The sequence below is a fragment of the Pongo abelii genome, chromosome 23, assembly GCF_028885655.2.
Source record: "Pongo abelii isolate AG06213 chromosome 23, NHGRI_mPonAbe1-v2.0_pri, whole genome shotgun sequence".
NCBI lineage: Eukaryota > Metazoa > Chordata > Mammalia > Primates > Hominidae > Pongo > Pongo abelii.
In genome coordinates, this window is record NC_085929.1 from 28,247,165 (window position 1) to 28,266,152 (window position 18,988).

Consider the following 18,988-nt stretch of genomic DNA (forward strand, 5'->3'; position numbering starts at 1 on the left):
TTGGAACTCCGTGCACGCGGGTCTGGAGCTGCGCCCTTCCGTCTTTTCCCGACTTCTGATCCGCAGAGGGGCACTCGGAGCCCCAGCCTGGGTCGCAGTGCCTTCGGTCTGCGGGCCTCAGTTTCTCGGTCCGCGCCGGGGGTTTGTGGGGGCACCTGGAGACATTTGGGCCGTTCTCGCAGTCTCGGGAGGTCGCGCCCGCGCCTTGCCTGGTCTCACGGCGGCCGATCTCGTTCTCCACTTTCTAGGTGGCGCTTGGACTCTCGCCCACGGAGGGAGGCCAGTCCCACGGTCTCCGGCTACGGATCCCTGGACCCTCTTCGCGGGCGATTCGCGTAGCCTCAGGTGGGTGGGCTTCTTGTTGCCGTGGGCCTTGTGAGCTCGTATTTCCTGCATGGCGGTTGCTGGGGGGCGGGCGGTGCAGTCGTCTGCACTCAGCTTGCTTTAAGGCTTTGGGCAGGTTTTGTTCTTGGGGCCCCTGGATCTCCCCAGAGCAGAGAACGGCTCCAGCGTTCCAGGTGCTGCCTTTGGCCTTGTGGGGGCAAACACATGCGCCGTAGTACCTGCCCCTTTAGGATAGTGCTGTCCAGTCTAGAAGGGCCGAAAGTCTTCTATGCCAGGCACTGTGGGGAGAAAAGTAGGGGGACCAACAGACTGATAGGCGTGGGAGGGCTAAGGTTCTCAAAATGGTGAGAGTGCGGCCCAGGGTTAGGAAGGCTCAGGCCCGAAGCAGGCCTGGCTGGCTGGTGCAGGGAAGCCTTCTCCCAGACTGCAGGGGACACAGGTGCGCAGGTGAGGGGGCAGGGTGGGGGACTGGGAAGAAGGGAAGGCAGAGATCTGGGTAGCACACTGTGGCTCCTGGGCATGGGGTGTGGTCATTGTGGGCAACCTGGATACCTAACCTTGGCTGGTGGTGGGAGCTGGGCCCTGGATCGGGATCACTGCTTTTTTAGAGCTCAGTGAGGGACTGGATTGGACTCGACTCACGTCCAGGCCTTAGTATAATCCTGCAGTAAGGTGGGAAGCCAGGGTCTTGGGCTGGGCTTTCAGGTGAAGACCCCCCCAGAGGGGGGTCAGACCTGAGGGATTCCAGAGTGTTTGGGTGGTGGAGGTAGGGCCAGTGGCCCTGGCAGGTTCTAGTGCTGCAGGCCACCCTGGGAGGTCCCTGGAGGAACTCACCCTGAGGGGGGATGGCCAGCAGATAGAAGATGTGGGATGAAGGTGTGTGCAGGCCTTGTGCTCCCAGTGAGCCGATGGAGTTTGTGTGCGGGGTGAAGCAGAGAGTTTCCTGGAGGTCGTGAGTGGGCCACCGTTTGCAGAGAGACTGGGGAGGGGGCTAGATAGAGTTAGGCTGTAGAGTGTGAGAGCCCTACAGGAGGGCTCCTTGCACTGGAATAGAACTGGCTGCTGGCTGTGGAGCCTCCTAGGTGACTGCTGCGTGGAGAAGGAGGGGCAGGTCCAGCCATCACACTGGGACTCCCCAGACCCTGGGCACAAGTGACTGGAGTGGCGGGAGCAGACACAGCAAGTGGGGTTCCAGGATTTTACAATGGAGGGGCTGGGATGCTCTGCTGTGGCTGGGATGGGGACTGTGGAAAGGTGGTGTTTGGGGGTGGGGGTGGCATTGCCTGCAGGCGGCACTCAGTTGTGAGAGGTGAATTTGGAAAGCATGTGGGGTCAGGAGGGAGCAGATAATATCAGGCTCACTGCTCTGTCGGGGATGCAGGTAGGACCTGCTGTGTGCCTGGTGCTGGGATGTAAAAGAGCCTAATGACAACGCGGTCTGTGCGTTGTTCAGAGTTTTTGGGGCGGCTGGAGCCTCCTCAGCAGACAAATGTAGTTGATAATCGCGTGCTATATAGTAGTTAAGCCTCTGGTCTCTCCAGCCAGTTTCTGTTTCTTCCACCACTTATGGGTTGGTGTGTGACTGCAGACAAGTTACTTCACCACTGTGTGCCTCAAAGACAAGGCTAGTACCAACCTCCTTTGGGGGAGGTGGCACAAATGGGGCACTCAGTGAAAGGTTGCTACTATTGCTATCCTGAAATTCCCTGACAGTTCTGATCTGGCCACTTTTCTTCTGAAATTGGCAGCATCTGTCATTCTGCCTTGCCCTTGCAATGTCATAGGCAGCATTTGCCCACCTCACACCACCCAGGCCAGCCCCCTGGGCCCCTCCTTCCACTCAGAGCTCCTAGTTGGGTACCAGAGGGTTGCCCGCTTGCAGCCTCTTCCCACCAGTCCAGTGGGTGATGGTTAGGCCTAGTTCCTGCTCTTCCCCACCTTGTCTTTGGACAGATTGCCTCGGATGATGGCCTGCGACTGACAGTCTCTCAGCTCTTCTCAGCTCTCCTGAGGCTGCAGCTGTCAGCTCCCTGATCGTCAGCACTTGCCTGGACCACTGCGGGTCTGCCACGCCCTGTTCAGCCATCCCTGTCCTGTTGTGTCGTGCAAGCCACGTCTGTCCACACCCCCACCACCCACCAGTGCTGGCTCTCCTCTCTTCTCCCCTCTGCTCCCAGCATGCCTCGTGGCCAGTGCCATCAGCAGGGCCCTCGCATTCCCATCTGGGCAGCCGCCAATTATGCCAACGCACATCCATGGCAGCAGATGGACCAGGCGTCTCCTGGGGTGGCATACACCCCCCTTGTGGATCCCTGGATTGAGCGGCCCTGCTGTGGGGACACTCTGTGTGTGCGAACGACCATGGAGCAGAAGAGCACAGCTAGTGGCGCTTGTGGCGGTAAACCTGCAGAAAGGGGTCCCCTAACTGGGCGCATGCCCAGCTCCCGACCCCACAGGGTGGACTTCTGCTGGGTGCCAGGCTCGGACCCAGGCACCTTTGATGGCTCCCCGTGGCTACTGGACCGCTTCTTGGCCCAACTGGGCGATTACATGTCCTTCCACTTTGAGCACTATCAGGACAACATCAGCCGTGTCTGCGAGATCCTCGGGCGCCTAACAGGCCGAGCCCGGGCCTGGGCAGCCCCGTACCTTGATGGAGACCTGCCCCTGCCTGACGATTACGAGCTCTTCTGCCAGGATCTCAAGGAAGTTGTTCAAGACCTGAACAGTTTTGCCGAGTACCATGCCGTGGTTCCCTGTCCCCTGCCCCTGGCCTCCAGCCAGCTGCCAGTGGCCCCTCAGCTGCCTGTGGTGAAGCAATACTTAGCTAGGTTCTTAGAGGGCCTGGCACTCGACATGGGTACTGCCCCCAGGTCTTTACCAGCCGCCATGGCCACCCCTGCTGCGTTTGGGTCCAACTCTATATCCAGAAGTGCTCTGCTCGAGCAGCAGCTGACCAAGGAGAGCACCCCTGGGCCCAAGGAGCCCCCAGTCCTGCCCAGTTCTGCATGTAGCTCCAAGCCTGGTCCTGTGGAACCAGCCTCTTCCCAGCCAGAGGAGGCAGCCCCCACACCTGTCCCTGGACTGTTGGAGTCAGCTAATCCTCCTGCCCAGAGACCAGACCCAGCTCATCCAGGAGGTCCAAAACCCCAGAAAACAGAGGAGGAGGTTTTGGAGACAGAGGGAGACCAGGAGGTGTCCTTAGGTACCCCACAGGAAGTGGTGGAGTCCCCGGAGAGCCCAGGAGAGCCACCGCTTTCTCTTGGGTTCTGAACACAGCCCAGGTGGGAACAATGCTGCCCCTCATGATGAAGTGGCCTGTGTGGCTTGAGAGCCCCATAGTTCCCAGTCAGAGCAGAGTGGTGTCCCCAGATGACTTCAGACCCCATAGCTGGGCAAGATGCGCTTGTTTTGGACTCCACGCTGAGCAGAACCAGCTCCCCCAACTCCAGCAGAGCTTGACCTCCGCCCTGTGCCCTTTCCCTGCTGCTGGCTCTCGGCTGCATCCCTGCCCATCTCCTGAGAGTGCCGTCTTGCCCAGGCCTGCTCCCACGAGGGGGTTGTTTTGTAGATCAACTCTCAGCAGATACTTGCATCATCTTTGTTACCTCCACCCCCATAAAACACCCCCCTTGGTGTCTTCCACAGTGGCTGGGACTGAACTGGGTCTGCCACGTCTGCCCTGTTGGAACCTTGTTCCTGTATGGGGTTTCTGTGTCTGTCCCCCTAGCTCCACCCTCTCTGCTCCCTGTGACTTCTGTCCCAGCTGGAATGTGAGGAAGGCTGCCTGGAGGAAGTGGCCACTTTGATTCTGCTGGATGAGTGGGATGGCATCTTGGCAGAGAATGATGTTTCCTGTAGGTTTACCAGCAGTTCTGGGCAGCTGGGAGGTGTGGATGCAGGAAGGTGGGATGCAAGCCCCTTGCCAGGCTCAGCTGCAGGCATTCCCCCTTTGTGTGTTAACGCTCTAGCTCTAGTCATGCCTGGTGTTCTGAAGCAGGCTCCTCTTCCCTGCTGCTGTGCTGCCGTCCCTTGCTCACTCCGCACTCGCATGCATCGTGGATTCAGCACTTAAGCCCTAGTGTGTAAATGACTTGGATCTCCCTCCTGGCAGACTGTGACCCTCAGCACAGGGGCTCTATCTTAGTCAGCTCTGTGGGCTGGTACACAATTGGTGCTCATTAAACACGTGTTGGATTAGTGTTGGATTACTGGCTGAGCCTGTGGTGCAGTGGCTGTCTACCAGCGAGTCTTTGTTTCCCATTCTGTCAGGAGCAGAGGCCTGGCCGTGAGCATTCCAGGTCAGCATTGCAGCTGTGTTTTCTAGCAGGGGTTTTGAGGGTCCAAGGGTCTGATCGAAGAAGCTGGGTGGGGCTGAGTAGGTGGGGGTGGGTGGCTCTGCAGGCGGAGAACTGATATCCGAGAGCTGCAGGTGAAGTGAGGACCAGGCAGCAGTCCAGAGCTGTGAGGCCCCAGGCCCAGAGGATTGGAATGAAGAAAGACCTGTTCCACACAAGGAGGGGTTTTCTAGTGGAAGCTGAGCTTGGAAGCTCCTGGAGCCAAGTTTACCACAGGATGGGCAGCTACAGCCACCCAGTGTGTGCAGTGTGTGCCCACTCTGGTGCTTGGACAAGAAGTTCAAGTCCCTTTCAGGTTTACAATTGTGAAAACAACAAAACAACACCTTCCTGGAAAGTAGGAAGAAAAAGCAGAAATGTGAATTGGAAATACAGCCAACTATTTTAGGAAAAACTAATTAGCAAGCATCTGATTAAACTTATTCAGAAACTGGCCGGGAGCAGTGTCTCACACCTGTAATCCCAGCACTTTGGGAGGCCGAGGTAGGTGGATCACCTGAGGTCAGGAGTTCAAGACCAGCCTGACCAACATGGAGAAACCCGTCTCTACTAAAAATACAAAATTAGCCGAGTGTGGTGGTGCATGCCTGTAATCTCAGCTACTTGGGAGGCTGAGGCAGGAGAATCGCTTGAACCCGGGAGGCAGAGGTTGCGGTGAGCCAAGATCACGCCATTGCACTCCAGCCTGGGCAACAAGAATGAAACTCCATCTCAAAAAAAAAAAACAACAAAAAAACCTTATTTAGAAAAATAGAAATTGTTGGGATTATTTTATGTTAACTATCACTAAAAAAGGCTCTGGGTTCAGATGGTTTTATGTGTGAGTTATTTCAGGGCACAGATACCTTGTAGATAAAACAACTGGAAACGTTGGAAATAGGTGGGAAGCTATTTTTAGAAAGCAGGTATAGCCCTGGTAGCAAAGCAAGTGAGCTGGCAGAAGAAACCCATGTTTAGTCTTGATTCTGGTCAGACATGGGAAGTCCCTGGACGTCCTGGCCCAGCCCCATGCTTCTGTGCCAGGTCATACAGCTGCCCTCCGTCCAGTGGCTCAGGCCCCAGCCCCCCTTTTGTGGGTCGGGTCAGACTGCTCCCCGATGCCTGCCTCCAGTGCACTGTGGCCTGGCTTGCCTGTGGGTCTGGCAGTAGAACCCAGAGTTGCTCTCTGGGATGGACAGCCTAGTCAGCCAGCTGACCCTTACCCTGTCCCACAGGCTTCTGGACAGGCCACCTTCCCCATCTCCCTGTAGTGGACCTGAAGTGGATCCTCCAGCCTGGGATTGCTGCCTCTTCTTTTCTGAACCCTGCCCTATTGGGGCTTTGGGGCTTTTCTGCCCTTGGGACCCAGGCAGCTCCTGGGGGTGTATGAGTTATGGTCTGCCGTGTGTCTGAGGGCCAGTCATGCAGCATCTACCTAGGCAGGCTTGAGAGTCCATGGGAGAGTCCAGGTGACCTTGTTTGTAATTAAAACGGGTCCTGTTTATTGTGGTTGGGCTCTCCCCAGAAATTAAGGCAGAGCCTTGAAGTGGTGATGTCCAGGTTTCCTGCACAGGTAGGGCGGAGGCAATGATGGACTGGCATGGCCTTCCAGACAGGCAGTGCAACACGGCCCCTTTCAGAGCGGCTTTGTTGCCAGCTGCTGCAGCACCTGCTTTCAGACAGACGATGACCAAGCTGCTTTCCTGCTCAGGGAAGGAGGCGTACCAAGGGCCAGGAGAGGAGGCACTCTCCCTGGGCTGTTTTTCTCTCCTGGCCCCCACACACTGGCAGACCCAAAGGCGGGGTGCTCAGGAGCCGCAGAACCTGGCAGGGTCTGCTGGACGTGCTCAGGGACAGGCCATGGTGCTGGCTCTGCTTTCTAATCATGGTGTCTATCCTTCACTTCCCTTGGAAATACCCAGAGATTTTATTTCCTGAAGATAGGACATGATGGGTCCTATGAGATGGTATTTAAAGTACCTGTCTCCAAGGAAAACTTTAAAATAGGAAGTACTAAGGATAAGGTCCTATGGGATATTGGAATATTTTATAAAGCCACAATAGTTAAAGCACTTAGATGTTGTGGACAGATGAGCAGAGAATAGAGAACTTTGAAACAGGGCCAAATAAATATGGAAATTTAGTACATGCTAGAGGTGTTTCCAATTAACGAAGGTAAAATGGATTATTCAGTAAAAGCATTTGGCCCTCTGGAAAATAGTAAAGCCATGTACGTGCCTCACTCTATGCCAGTACATATTCCAGATTAAAGATTTCAGTGTTAAAATTATAAAAGTACTAGAGGGAAATATGGGTGATTTTTTTTTTTTTTTTTTTTTTTTTGCCTATGATTCCAGGATTTTAAAAAGTTTTAGATGCCCAGAGTTGTGGAGGTATGGAGAAGTGGGCCTTCTCATACTATTGGTGGGAATATACAATATTATAATTTGACCACGTAACAATTCTAGGCACATACGTGCTGTAACTGCTTGCTAGGTGCATGAAGGTTCTTGCCAGGGATGGTCATGGTTCGGTGCCACTATGTGGGGGTTTAGTGCAGGGACTGGAGGTTGGCCTTGCCTCCTCCCCTCCCCTCATGAGCTGAGGGTCCTTATGTGACCTTTTTGAGCTGTGACCACAGTTTTTCCTCATGGAGTGGTTAGAAGGGTTGAATGAGAATGGTGCCCATGCAGTGCCTTGGCTGGGGTCTGGGCCCTCTGACGCCCACCTCATGGGTGTCACTGTTTTTTGAACAGCAGAACTGGAAAAGCCCAAAGATCCAGCAATAAAGGAGCAAGGCAAATAAAGCTGTTACCCTGCAGGATCAGTCAGCATGAGCCAGATTGTGCCGCAGTAACAAAGATCTCCAACAGCACAGCGGCTACAGTTGGCACTGCTTATTTCTTGCTCGCACCTGTGGGCCACCATGGCTGGGGTCTGTCAGACCTGTGCTGACGACAGCCTACCTGGACATATTTCTCCATGCTCACTGAGGCAGGGGAAAGGCCACAGCAGGCTACAAGTAATATGTGTCACCCCACTTCCATTTCCATGGCCAAAGGAAGCCACAGAGCCACACCTGAGTTCCATAGGACGGCAGCAGCTGATCATCCTGTGGGCTGGGGTGCTCAGTATGGAGAAGTACGAGCAGCCACCCAGCGTGGGGCTGGTTGGTGCTGCTGAGGATGGGAGGATGGGAAGGGCCTGCATCCATCCCAGGGCAACATACCTGTTTGTCTGCTGGGGCTGCCCGACAAAGGACCGCAGGCTAGGGGGTTTAAACAACAGACATTTCCTCATGATTCTGGAGCTAGAAGCCTGAGATCAAGGTGTGGGCAGGGTTGGTTTCTCCTGAGGCCTCACTCCTTGGCCTGCAGATAGCCACCTTCTTGCAGTGTCCCTGTCTGTGTCTGTGTCCTGATCTCTCATAAGGTCACTAGTCTATTGGATCAGGGCCCACCCTCATGACCTCATTTAACCCTGAATTACCTCTTTAAAGACCCTGTCTTCAAATATAAGTACTAGGGGTTAGGACTTGAACATAAGAATATTGAAGGGACATAGTTCTGTCCACAGTGTTGCCCGCGATAGGCTTCTCTGGTTTTGTCTTTGCTGTTCCTGGCAGCACTATCTTGGGCAGGCTTCCGCGGTCTCCACATGCCTGTGTGCAGAGTCCCCCAGGCCCTGGGTTCTGGGGCCCATACTGAGGAATGGGGATGGCCAAGCCTTGGCTCTTGAGTGGGCAGTGCCCAGTTGTGCTGTATGGGATGCTGTTTCTCACTTAAGAAATCTTTCCCTACCTGGGGGTACAAAGGCATTATCCTGTATTCCCAGGTTGTAACTTTCTGCCTTTGACATTCAACCTTGAGTCCACCTGTAAGTGTAACTGTGGCAGAAGGGAGGGGTCTGCTGTCATCCTTGATAGCCTGTGATGAGCAGAGCCCCTCTGCCGACCGCGATGCACATGTAATATGAGCAAGAAATAAATTTTTGATGTGTGAAGCCACTGAGTTTGGGGCTTGTGTTTTCCACAGCATAACGTATTATGTCCTGACCAACAGGGGATCCCATTTCACCTTTTTCCATAGGGCACCAGCCTGCCTCAGCATCAACTGCTGGCTGCAGCAACTCACAGCCTGGCCGCAGCCACCCATGAGCCGTGCCTGGCCTACCTGCCTGCTCTCTGGTCTGATCTGTCCTTTACTAGTTATTCTAGCTTTTAAGTCTTGATTATGTCATAGGGAAACCCTCCATGTCCCCATTCTTCAAGTTGTCTTGGCAAGTTTTAAAACACATGGGATCACAAATGCAGAGGCAGTGAGGATGGTGTCATGGCCCTTGCCCAGCCCCAGCAGTGTTCACACTCTCCTGGTGCAGGCCTCGGGGGTGCCGTGTCGCTGGACAGCCTGGCCAAGCCTGCTCTCCAGGACAGCAGGGCCCGTTACTCCCTTAGTTTTTCTCTGGGCTACATCATCTCTGTTACAGGGACACGGTGGGTGGGGGCTGGCCAGGGAAGAGCCCAGGCCTGTGGGGTGTTCTCATTGGTTCGCTCCTTTCCTTCTGGCCTCAGGGACCACCCCCAGCACAGGGCTGGGGCCTGTGGGTGGTAGGTGCTCATGCACTTGCCACATTCTTCTGTGTCCCCATTGGCGGGGCTGCCAGCTGGGTGCACAGGACATCTGACTCCCCTGCCCCCTGCTGTGCCTGCGCTACCCACCTCACCTCTGTATCTGAGCACTGCAGGGGACTGGGGAGTGTTTGTGGGTTGTGGAGCCAGGGCTCTTTATTCACAGGCTGTGCATAGGGGGGCCCCCTCAGTGAGGGGTCCACCTGCAGCACCCACAGGGCAGAGCGAGTGGGAAGCTGGCCTCTGTCCTCATTCGCATGTCTGTGGATGTGGGCAAGCACATTGCTGGCATGCGTGTGTAAGCATGTGCACAGCTGACTGCATGCAGCTGGGTGGTCGGGAGTTGATGAGACATACACCTGGCCACACCACCACCTGTGTGTGATAGGGGACCTCCCCTTTCCACCCAAGGTGGCCTCCGCCACAGGAGGAGCCACACAGTCAAGTCCCTGTCAGAAAGTGTCAGCCCCAGCTTGCTTAGGGATCCCTCCTCCAGCTCCAACCAAGTTCCCAGGGCATGTCCCCATCCCCTAGGCCAGGGGCACCAGCCCCAGGGGATTGGTCCCCATCCTGCACCCTCTGTGAGTGTTGTCTCTCTCCCTGATGGGATCGGCAGCTGGCCTACGTGAACCAGGCCTCTGAGCAGAGGCTGAACTGGTGCACGGGAATGTCACGCTTCCTGTAAAGCAGCGAGTTTTTCCGTGTGTTCACCCGGGGCAAAAAGGCCGGTCCCTTCTGCTGGCTGGGTTCCTGCTTCTGCCCGTAAGTGCCTGGGGCAGGCTGGCTAACAATGCCCAAGTCAGGCTTCCTTCCTGCCATCTTGCCAGGCTCCTGGGACCCGCTCCTGGGGCGGCGGACATCCCCAGCCACAGCGTGAGATGCCTGCTCACAGAGAGACCCTGCCTGCCCATCCTGCCTGCCTCTGCAGCCTGGTGGCTCCTCACACTGGCATTTCCTTTTAGCTCAGCTGAGGCAGCCCGTGTCCCAGTGCAAAGGAGAAGTCTGACTTGCAGCCTCAGCGCCTGCCTGGCGCCCCTGCTGACTGTGGGGCCGGCCAGCAGGTCACTCCTCATGCTCCAGCCGTGAGGCTTCCAGGCATCCCCAAAGAAGAAAACTAATCCATGTCCTTGTCTCCATGAGACCCACTCCCCCTGCCAGCATGGTGGTTGGTGGCCACAAGGACCCAAAGTGCTGGCAGAGCACCCATCAGGGACTGGCAGTGCCTCGGGGGAGAACAGGCTGCAGCGGGCTGTCTAGAGGAACTTGCTTGCCTCTGCTTGGGAACGAATCACGCCATTTGGGCGTGTCCCCAGCACAAGTGACTGATCATTGGGACCCTCCCTCACACGCAGCAGGGCCTGTCTGGAAGGGGGCGGCACAGACCTGGTGGGGTTCAGCGTGTAGGCACTGTGCTGGGCCCCACCTGGCTCACTGCAGGCCAGGAGCCCTGGGTGGGGCACTGTGGGTCTCAGTCTCTGGAGAAGTGCTGGTGGCCAGCCCTGGGGCACCTGGGCCACTGCCCCAAGTGAGGTGAGGTCAGTGCCAGCCCCTGGCCTGAGGCTGTGAATCTTGCTGGGGGACACCATCCCCTAGGGGAGCAGGGTGGAGGTGCTTTGCCAGAGCAGAAGGCCCCTGTGGCAGAGCAAGTGACCATTTCTCTAGGATGGAGAAGAGACTCAGACCCAGAAGGGAGATGGGTGGCTGTCCTTCGTCGGAGCCTATAGGACTGTAGCACTCTCATCTCCACTATGGAAATTGTGTCTACGGCTGGAATCTGAGTTTTGCTTTGCAGATTTGCCAGCTTACCAGTGCTCTGGGCAGCCAGGGCTCGGGTTCTCCTCCCTGCACTGAGCTGGTTCAGGGCTTTGTGGGCCTCAGGCCAAGCTGTCAGTCAGGGCCACTCCCTGAGATGGATATGCCTGATGCAGGCCTGGAGGTGCTTTCTCCTCCCAGGGAAGGAGTTCTTGGGGGGCATACCTTATTCCCCGCCACAGACAGACTGACATCGGTCAGCCCTGGGAGGTGGGAAATGGCTGGGGTTGGGCTGTGCACTTGCTGCCCAGGGGGCGGTGCCTGGCTCCCCCTCGCCGTCGGGCTGCTGGGCACCGGCCCTCCCTGCCTCCCTGCCTCCCTGCCTCCCCGGAATTCTTCCTGGGATCTGCATCTTTGAAGCCGCTGCCTCCCTGCCCGCCTGGGCGCTTCCAAAGGCGGATACTGACAGAGGATTCAATGAATCGAAGGTCGCCAGTCGGGGCGTTGACAGATGCCCAGCCGTGATACTATTTCTGATTTAATAACCGAATGGGAGGCTGGCCCTCTGTAATAATTAGGGCTAATTACTGAGGAGGTGTTGACAGACGGGCTGAGAGGAAACAAACTACCTTTATCCCGTGGCTTAGAGTCAGATTACCAGCCCGGTGCTATCTGCCCCTCAGAAAGTAGACGCTTCAATCACTCAGCGAGGCTTCAAAGGGGAACAGGGCCTGACAATGCACGGGATTTGGAAAGGAGCTATGAAGTGCGCCTTTGACTCCGAATCGCCAAACGGAGCCCCATTCCAGAAATGGTTTCTTTGTGAAGTTTGAGTTAGTGCTGGCAGACCTGTTTCCCGCGCTCAGGACAGGGAGCTGGCTGCAGTGGGAGTGGGCAGGTGGGGGCCATGGCCAGGGCTGTGGCTGGTGTGTGGCCAGCTTGAGCTGCTCAGGTCCTTCCCAGGCCAGGTGACACTACCAGAGTCCTGGTATCTCCAGTAGCTGGCCCTGGTAGCCGTGGGTCCAAACAGGGAGGTGCAGCATGTTTTCCTTGGCCCAGGGAGGGTTTCTGGTCCTTTGTGGCCGTGAGTGGCAGGTAACAGGATAGGGACCTCACCATCTGAGCAGGCTCATCCCTTCCTGTTTGTAGCTACAGTGCAGCTTTTCTGCAGCCCTCCCTGGCAGATCTGGCCTCCCTTGAAGGGGAATGTGTCCTTGGCATTATTTATGGCAGGACCACCTCTTGGGGGCCTGGGCATCACTCACCAGGCTGCTCCCACCCCCATCCTGGGCCGAGAGCCAAGGCCATGGAAGCAATCCTGGCCCCCGAGGCATTGGGCAGACAACATCAGTGACTGAGAAGGGTTGTTGGGGGCTAGTCTCTGACTGCCCCCACTGACTCCCCGCTGATCTCCCTGCATTTCAGAGATGGGGAAGGGCATGCCTAGACCTCAGTTTACTGGTTTGAAGCAGCAGCACTGAGATGTGTGCCAGTGAACTGACCTGGATAGCCCAGGGCTCTGTGTCTGATACAGCTTCTTGGAGTGGTGTGTGTGAGGCTTTTTGGGAGATCAAGGTCGTTGGCTGAGGCTGCAATGCAGCGGACAGTTCTGAGATTCTGGGCCTTACTGCTGTCTGTCCTCATCAGGAAGGCAGGGGATGACACTGAGGTCTCTGCTCAGGACAGGCCTGTCCAGGGAGCGCCTTTCTGGTTCCAGGTGTAGCCTGGGAGGTGCCCGATGAGCAGGAGGTGGGAGGGAGCCCATTCACCAGCCACCTGTGTGCCTGCCTCAGGCCTCATGGCCTTGGCTTCATGTTCTTGCTGGCCTGGATGACCAGCCAATTCAACATCTTCCTGCTAGAACGGCTGTGCTGCTTCATAGAGAAATTAGGTGGGCTGGGCTGGTGAAGGGCAACAGTGGTTAGGTCAGTGCTCTTTCTGTCCCCAGCTGGCTGGGGACACCTTCTGGAAGTAACGATGTTCATAAAAGTCATCAGCTCATTTGCTTAACCGAATAACTACTAGCTTGTACCAGGGGGCACTGTTGATGAATTTATATTAGGGCAAAGGGCAAAAATAAGATAGTAAATTATTTGGAATGGGAAAAGCATGTAAACGTTGGCATTAAGTCTGTTTTGTTTGTTTATTTTAGAGGCAGGTCTCTTTAGCCTAGGCTGGAGTGCAGTAGTGTGATCATAGCTCACTGCAGCCTTGACCTCCTGGGCTCAAGCGATCCTCCTGCTTCAGCCACCAAGATAGCTGGGACTATCGGCGGGCACCACCATAACTGGCCAATTTAAAAAAATTTTTTTTTGTAGAGATGGGGGTCTTGCCATGTTGCCTAGGCTCATTAAGTCTGTTTAAGTCACCTTGAGTAGAGATAGAAATTGACTCCAAAGCCAGAAACAGGAATTGAGGTTTCATAATACATTAGTGTAAATTAAATACCATTAACTGTAACACAAGAAAAAATAGCACAAGAATCTTGTATCTTGTACAATATGTTTTATTTGAAACATAATCTGTGAGACTGTGGCCAAGAGCAGTGGTTGAGTGTGAACCTTGTGCATGGAGGCATTTCTGAGCCCTTTTTCCTGTCAGCATCTTGCTCTGCGCATGACTAATGAACTAGGATTGATGCATTGTTAGTGACCGAAGTCCAGGCTTCATCCAAGTTTCCTGAATTTGCCCTAATGTCCTTTTCTGTTGCAGAATCCCATCCAGAACACCACACTGCATTTGCTGTCCTGTCTCCCCAGGCTCCTCTGGCCAGGACACCTTCTTAGACTTTCCTCGTTGTTGATAACCTTAAGTTTTGAGGAGCACTGGTCAGGCTCTTGTAAAATGTTCCTCCACCGGGATTTGTTGTGTTCTTCTCGCAATTAGACTGAGCTTATGGGTTTTGGGAAGAAAAGCACAAAGGTTGAGTGCCATTCCTGGATGGATTTTCTTTTTCTTTCTTTTTTTTTTGAGACGGAGTTTCGCTTCTTCGCCCCGGCTGGAGTGCAGTGGCACGATCTCGGCTCACTGCAATCTCTGCCTGTCGGGTTCAAGCGATTCTCCCGCCTCAGCCTCCCCAGTAGCTGGGATTACAGGCACGTGCCACCATGCCCGGCTAATTTTTGTATTTTTAGTAGAGACGGCATTTCACCATGTTGGCCAGGCTGGCCTCGAACTCCTGACCTCAAGTGATCCACCCGCCTCGACCTCCCAAAGTGCTGGGATTACAGGTGTGAGCCACACACCCAGCCCATTCCTGGATTTTCTATCATGTCAGTGGCACGTGTGGTCAGCATGACCTAGCCCTGCTGATGCTGAGCGTCATCACTTGGCGGAGGCAGTATCTGTCAGGTGTTTCCGCTGTAAAGTGGCTCTTTTTCTCTCCCTTCCGTACTCTTCTCTTAGGAAGGGAGTCACTGCATAACCCATACTTAAACGGTTGGGAGTTATCTACTCTTCCTTGATGGTAGAGTGTCTGCATAAAGTGGAATTCTTCTGTTTGGGAGATTTGTTTATTTAGTCATTTCTTTACCTCAGTATGGACTCATGGACATTTTGTTATGACACTAGCTCCCTGCTCATCTGCAGTCTTGCTGAGGTTTCAGTTACCCATGGTCAACTGCGGTCTGAAAATAGGTGAGTACAGCACAACAGGATATTGTAAGAGAGAGATCACATTCACATAACTTCTATCATAGTATACTTTTTTTTTTTTTTTTTTTTTGAGGCAAGGTCTTGCTGTGTTGCCTAGGCTGGAGTGCAGTGGTGTGAACATAGCTCACTGCAGTCTCAAACTCCACGGGCTCAAGTGATCCTACCACCTCAACCTCTTGAGTAGCTGGGACTACAGACATGTGCCAACACACCTGGCTTATTACTATTATTATTATTATTATTATTGGGATGGAGTCTCTGTTGCCCAGGCTGGAGTGCAGTGGTACGATCTTGGCTCACTGCAACCTCCACCTCCCAGGTTCAGGTGATTCTCCTGTCTCAGCCTCCCGAGCAGGTGGGATTACAGGCGCCTGCTAATTTTTGTATTTTTATTAATTACAGGGGCCTGCTAACTTTTGTATTTTTAGTAGAGACAGGGTTTCACCATGTTAGCCAGGCTGGTCTTGAACTCCTGACCTCAGGAGTCAAGATCCGCTTGCCTCGGCCTCCCAAAGTGCTGGGATTACAGGTGTGAGCCATTGCACCCTGCCCCAGCTAATTATTTTTTGTAGAGACAGGGTCTCCCTGTGTTGCCCAGGCTGGTCTTGAACTCCTGGGCTCAGGTGATCCTCCTGCCTTGGCTTCCCAAAGTACTGGGATTAGAGGCATGAGCCACTGTGCCTGTCTCTAATTTTTAAATTAAACTTTCCCATAGGTATATATGTACACTATAGGGAAAAACATGGTGTATATAGGGTTCAGAACTATTCATGGTTTTAGGCATCCACTGGGGGTCTTGAAAGGTATCCCTAGATACTTTTCATCATCATCATTCATCATCCCCCCTAGATAAGGTGGAACTACTGTATTATTGTTGTTATCTTTATTATTGTGTGCACTTACAGTGAGTCCTAACCCATGTCTATGTCAACACCACACCAATCAGGACACAGAAAACTGCTCATTCTCTCAAAACCCTGCCTTTTACTGCCCTTTGGCAGTGATCTCCTCCCCCTCCTTCTGACCCATGACAGTCACTGATCTGTCCTCTGTACCTATACTTTTGCCTTTTCCAGGATGCCATATAAATAGTATGTAGCCTTTTACTCAGTTCTTTGGAGATTCACCCACATTGTTGCATTTATCAATAGTTTATTCCTTTCTGTTGCAGAATAGTATTCCATTCATCCATAGATGGTCATTTGGGTTATTTTCTGTTTTAGGAGATTATATTTTTCACATTTCTGTTTTGGGTGGTTAGTTATAACTACTATAAACATTCATGTACAGGTTTTTGTTTGCATTTAAGTTTTCACTTCTCTAGAATACATATCTAGCAGTAGAATTGCTGGGCAACATGTTAATGCATATTTAATTTTATAAGAAACTGGGCTGGGCGCAGTGGCTCATACCTGTAATCCCAGCACTTTGGGAGGCCAAGGCAGGTGGATCATGAGGTCAGGAGTTCAAGACCATCCTGGCCAACGTGGTGAAACCCTGTCTCTACAAAAATTAGCCGGGTGTGGTGGCAGGCGCCTGTAATCCAGCTACCCGGGAGACCGAGGCAGGAGAATCGCTTCAACCTGGGAGGCGGAGGTTGCAGTGAGCTGAGATTGCGCCACTGCACTCCAATCTGGCAACAGAGCGAGACTCTGCCTCAAAAAAAAATAAAATAGAATAAAAATAAATAAATAAATAAATAAGAAACTGCCATACTCTTTTCCAGAGTGTGTGCACCATTTTGCGTTTCACCAACAGGGTTCCAGTTGCTCCACAGTATTGTCAGCACTTGGTTTTGTTAGTTTTGTCAGTTTTTTTCTGAATTTTAGCCACTCTAATAGGTATGTAGTGGTATTTCATTATGGGCGTAAGTTGCATTTCCCTAATGGCTATGATGTTGATGCCTTTTGTGCTTATTTGCACATCTTTTTAGGTGGAGTGTTTGGCCAAATCTTTTATGCCTTTTTAATTGGATTGTTTAGTTGCTCTTACATTTCCTTTAATGAGCACAAAAATAGATTGTGCAATTAAATTGCATATGCAATAAACTGCACATATTTCAAGTGGACAGTTTGACAAGTGCAGCGTCTGTGACGCCATCCCCACACTCAAGACAACCAACATACCCACTGTGCCTAAAGTATCTTCCTGCCTCTCTGCATGCCCCTCCCTTCCTCCTCCCTGCACCTCTCTTCTCCAGGTTCCCTCTAATCTGCTTTCTGTCACTATAGGTCAGTTTGTATCTCCTAGAATTTTGCATAAATACAATCACAGAATTTACTCTCTTTTTCTGGCTTCTTTCACCTGACATGATTATTTTGAGATTTATTCACATTAAAGCATGTATCAGTACTTCCTACTTTGTCATTGTCAAGGATGGATATATCCAGGTGTGCATATAGCTCTGTTTGTTCTGCTGTTGATGGGCATTTGGGTTGTCTCCAGTATGGGACTGGTTTTTAAAGAAATAGCCAAACTTTGTTCCCAAAGGGTTGTACCATTTTATAATCCCATCAGCAGCGTATGAGAGTTTCAATTACTTCATAAGCTTTCCAGCAACTGGAATGGTCAGTCTTTTCTGTTTTAGCCATTCTGATAAGTATGTAATGGCATTTTATTGTGGTTTTAATTTACATTTTCCTAGCGACTAAAGATATTGAGTATGTTTTCATGTCCTTATTTGCTATTTGCATATCTTCTTTGGTGAAGTGTTTGTTCAAATCTATTGCCCATTCTTAGTTGTTTTATTTTGTGAGTGTGTGTGTTTTCCTTGTGGATTTTGAAAATTATATATTTGTTATATAAATTATCTGCTGTATACATGATTTGAAAATATTTTTCCCCATCTGTATAGATTGTCTTTTCATTTTCTTAATAATCTTTTTTCAGGCCAGGCGTGGTGGCTCACGCCTGTAATCCCAGCACTTTGGGAGGCTGAGGCGGGTGGATCACGAGGTCAGGAGATCGAGACCATCCTGGCTAACACGGTGAAACCCTGTCTCTACTAAAAATACAAAAAATTAGCCGGGCGTGGTGGTGGGCGCCTGTAGTCCCAGCTACTCGGGAGGCTGAGGTGGGAGAATGGCGTGAACCCGGGAGGCAGAGCTTGCGGTGAGCCGAGATCGCGCCACTACACTCCAGTCTGGGCAACAGAGCGAGACTCCGTCTCAAAAAAAAAAAAAAAAATCTTTTCAAGACCAAAGGTTTCTAATTTTGTGGAAGGTGAATTTGTGTTTTTTATCTTATGGATTATGCTTTCTGAGGGTTTTTTTTAAAATCATAAATGGATATTGAATTCTGCCCAGTGCCTTTTCTATATTAACTGATATGATCCTGTGGTTTTTCTTTAGTGTTAATATGAGAGTTTACATTGAATGATTTTTGAATATTGAATCAGCTTTGCATTCCTGAGATGAATGCCAGTTGGCTCCAGTGTATTCTTTTTCTACACTGTTGGATTAGATTTGCTGTTTTTTCCTCCCCAACTTGAGACTTAAGCAGCAAGCTATTATTTTGTTTGAGGATTTGTATGTCTATATTCATGAAATATATTTGTTTGTGGTTTTCTTCTCTTTCTACTAACTTTGTCTGGTTTTGATATTGGGGTAGTGCTAGCCTCATCAAATTAGTTGGGAAATGTTCTCTCTTTTTCTGTTTTCTGGGAAAATAATTTGTAGAATAGTGTTATTTCTTCTTTAAATGTTTGGTAGAATTTGCCAGTAAAGTCATGTGGGCTGGAATTTTGATTTTTTTTTCCCCAAGGAGTTAAACTAAAAATGTGATTCCTTTAATTGATGTAGGACTATTCAGGTCTTCTCTTTCTTCACCTAGTCTGTGTCTTTCAACTTTCATTTCAGCTAGGTTTATTTAGCTTGAATTTATTTCAGTTGTTCATAGTATCTCCTTCTTACCCTTTTAATGTTTCTGGTGTCTGTAGTGATAACCCTTCTTTAATTATTATAACTTGTCTCTTTTCTCTTTTTATTGTTGTCAGTTCAGCTAGAGATTTATCAATTTTATTGATCTTTTTTAAGAACCGACCTCTTGCTTTATTTTCTCATTTGTTTTACTATTCTTTAAAAATATTTATTTCTGCTCTAATCTTATGTCCTTCCTTGTGTTTGCTTTGGGCTTGTTTTGTTCCTCTTTTTTCTGTTATCTTAAGGCATAAACCAGGTCATTGATTTGGAGACCTTTCTTCTTGTCGATGTAAGTATTTAATACTGTAAATTTCCCTCTAAGCACTGTTTTAGCTGCATCCTACAAGTTTTGA

At 51.6% G+C, this 18,988-nt stretch overlaps 2 protein-coding genes across 2 annotated transcripts in view; both read left to right on the forward strand.

The window, feature by feature from the left end:
* Positions 1 to 210: 210 nt before the first annotated feature.
* RTL10 (retrotransposon Gag like 10) lies at positions 211 to 5,510 on the forward strand. The gene is made up of 2 exons (XM_009234112.4): positions 211 to 345; positions 2,299 to 5,510. The coding sequence occupies exon 2, from the start codon at positions 2,524 to 2,526 to the stop codon at positions 3,616 to 3,618; it is 1,095 nt and encodes a 364-aa protein (XP_009232387.4). The 5' UTR covers positions 211 to 345; positions 2,299 to 2,523; the 3' UTR covers positions 3,619 to 5,510.
* Positions 255 to 18,988, forward strand: part of GNB1L (G protein subunit beta 1 like) — a 67,000-nt gene continuing 48,266 nt past the window's right edge. The window contains exon 1 of the mRNA XM_009234113.4: positions 255 to 345. The gene's annotated coding sequence lies outside the window, so the exon portion shown is untranslated. The remainder of the gene's footprint in view (positions 346 to 18,988) is intronic.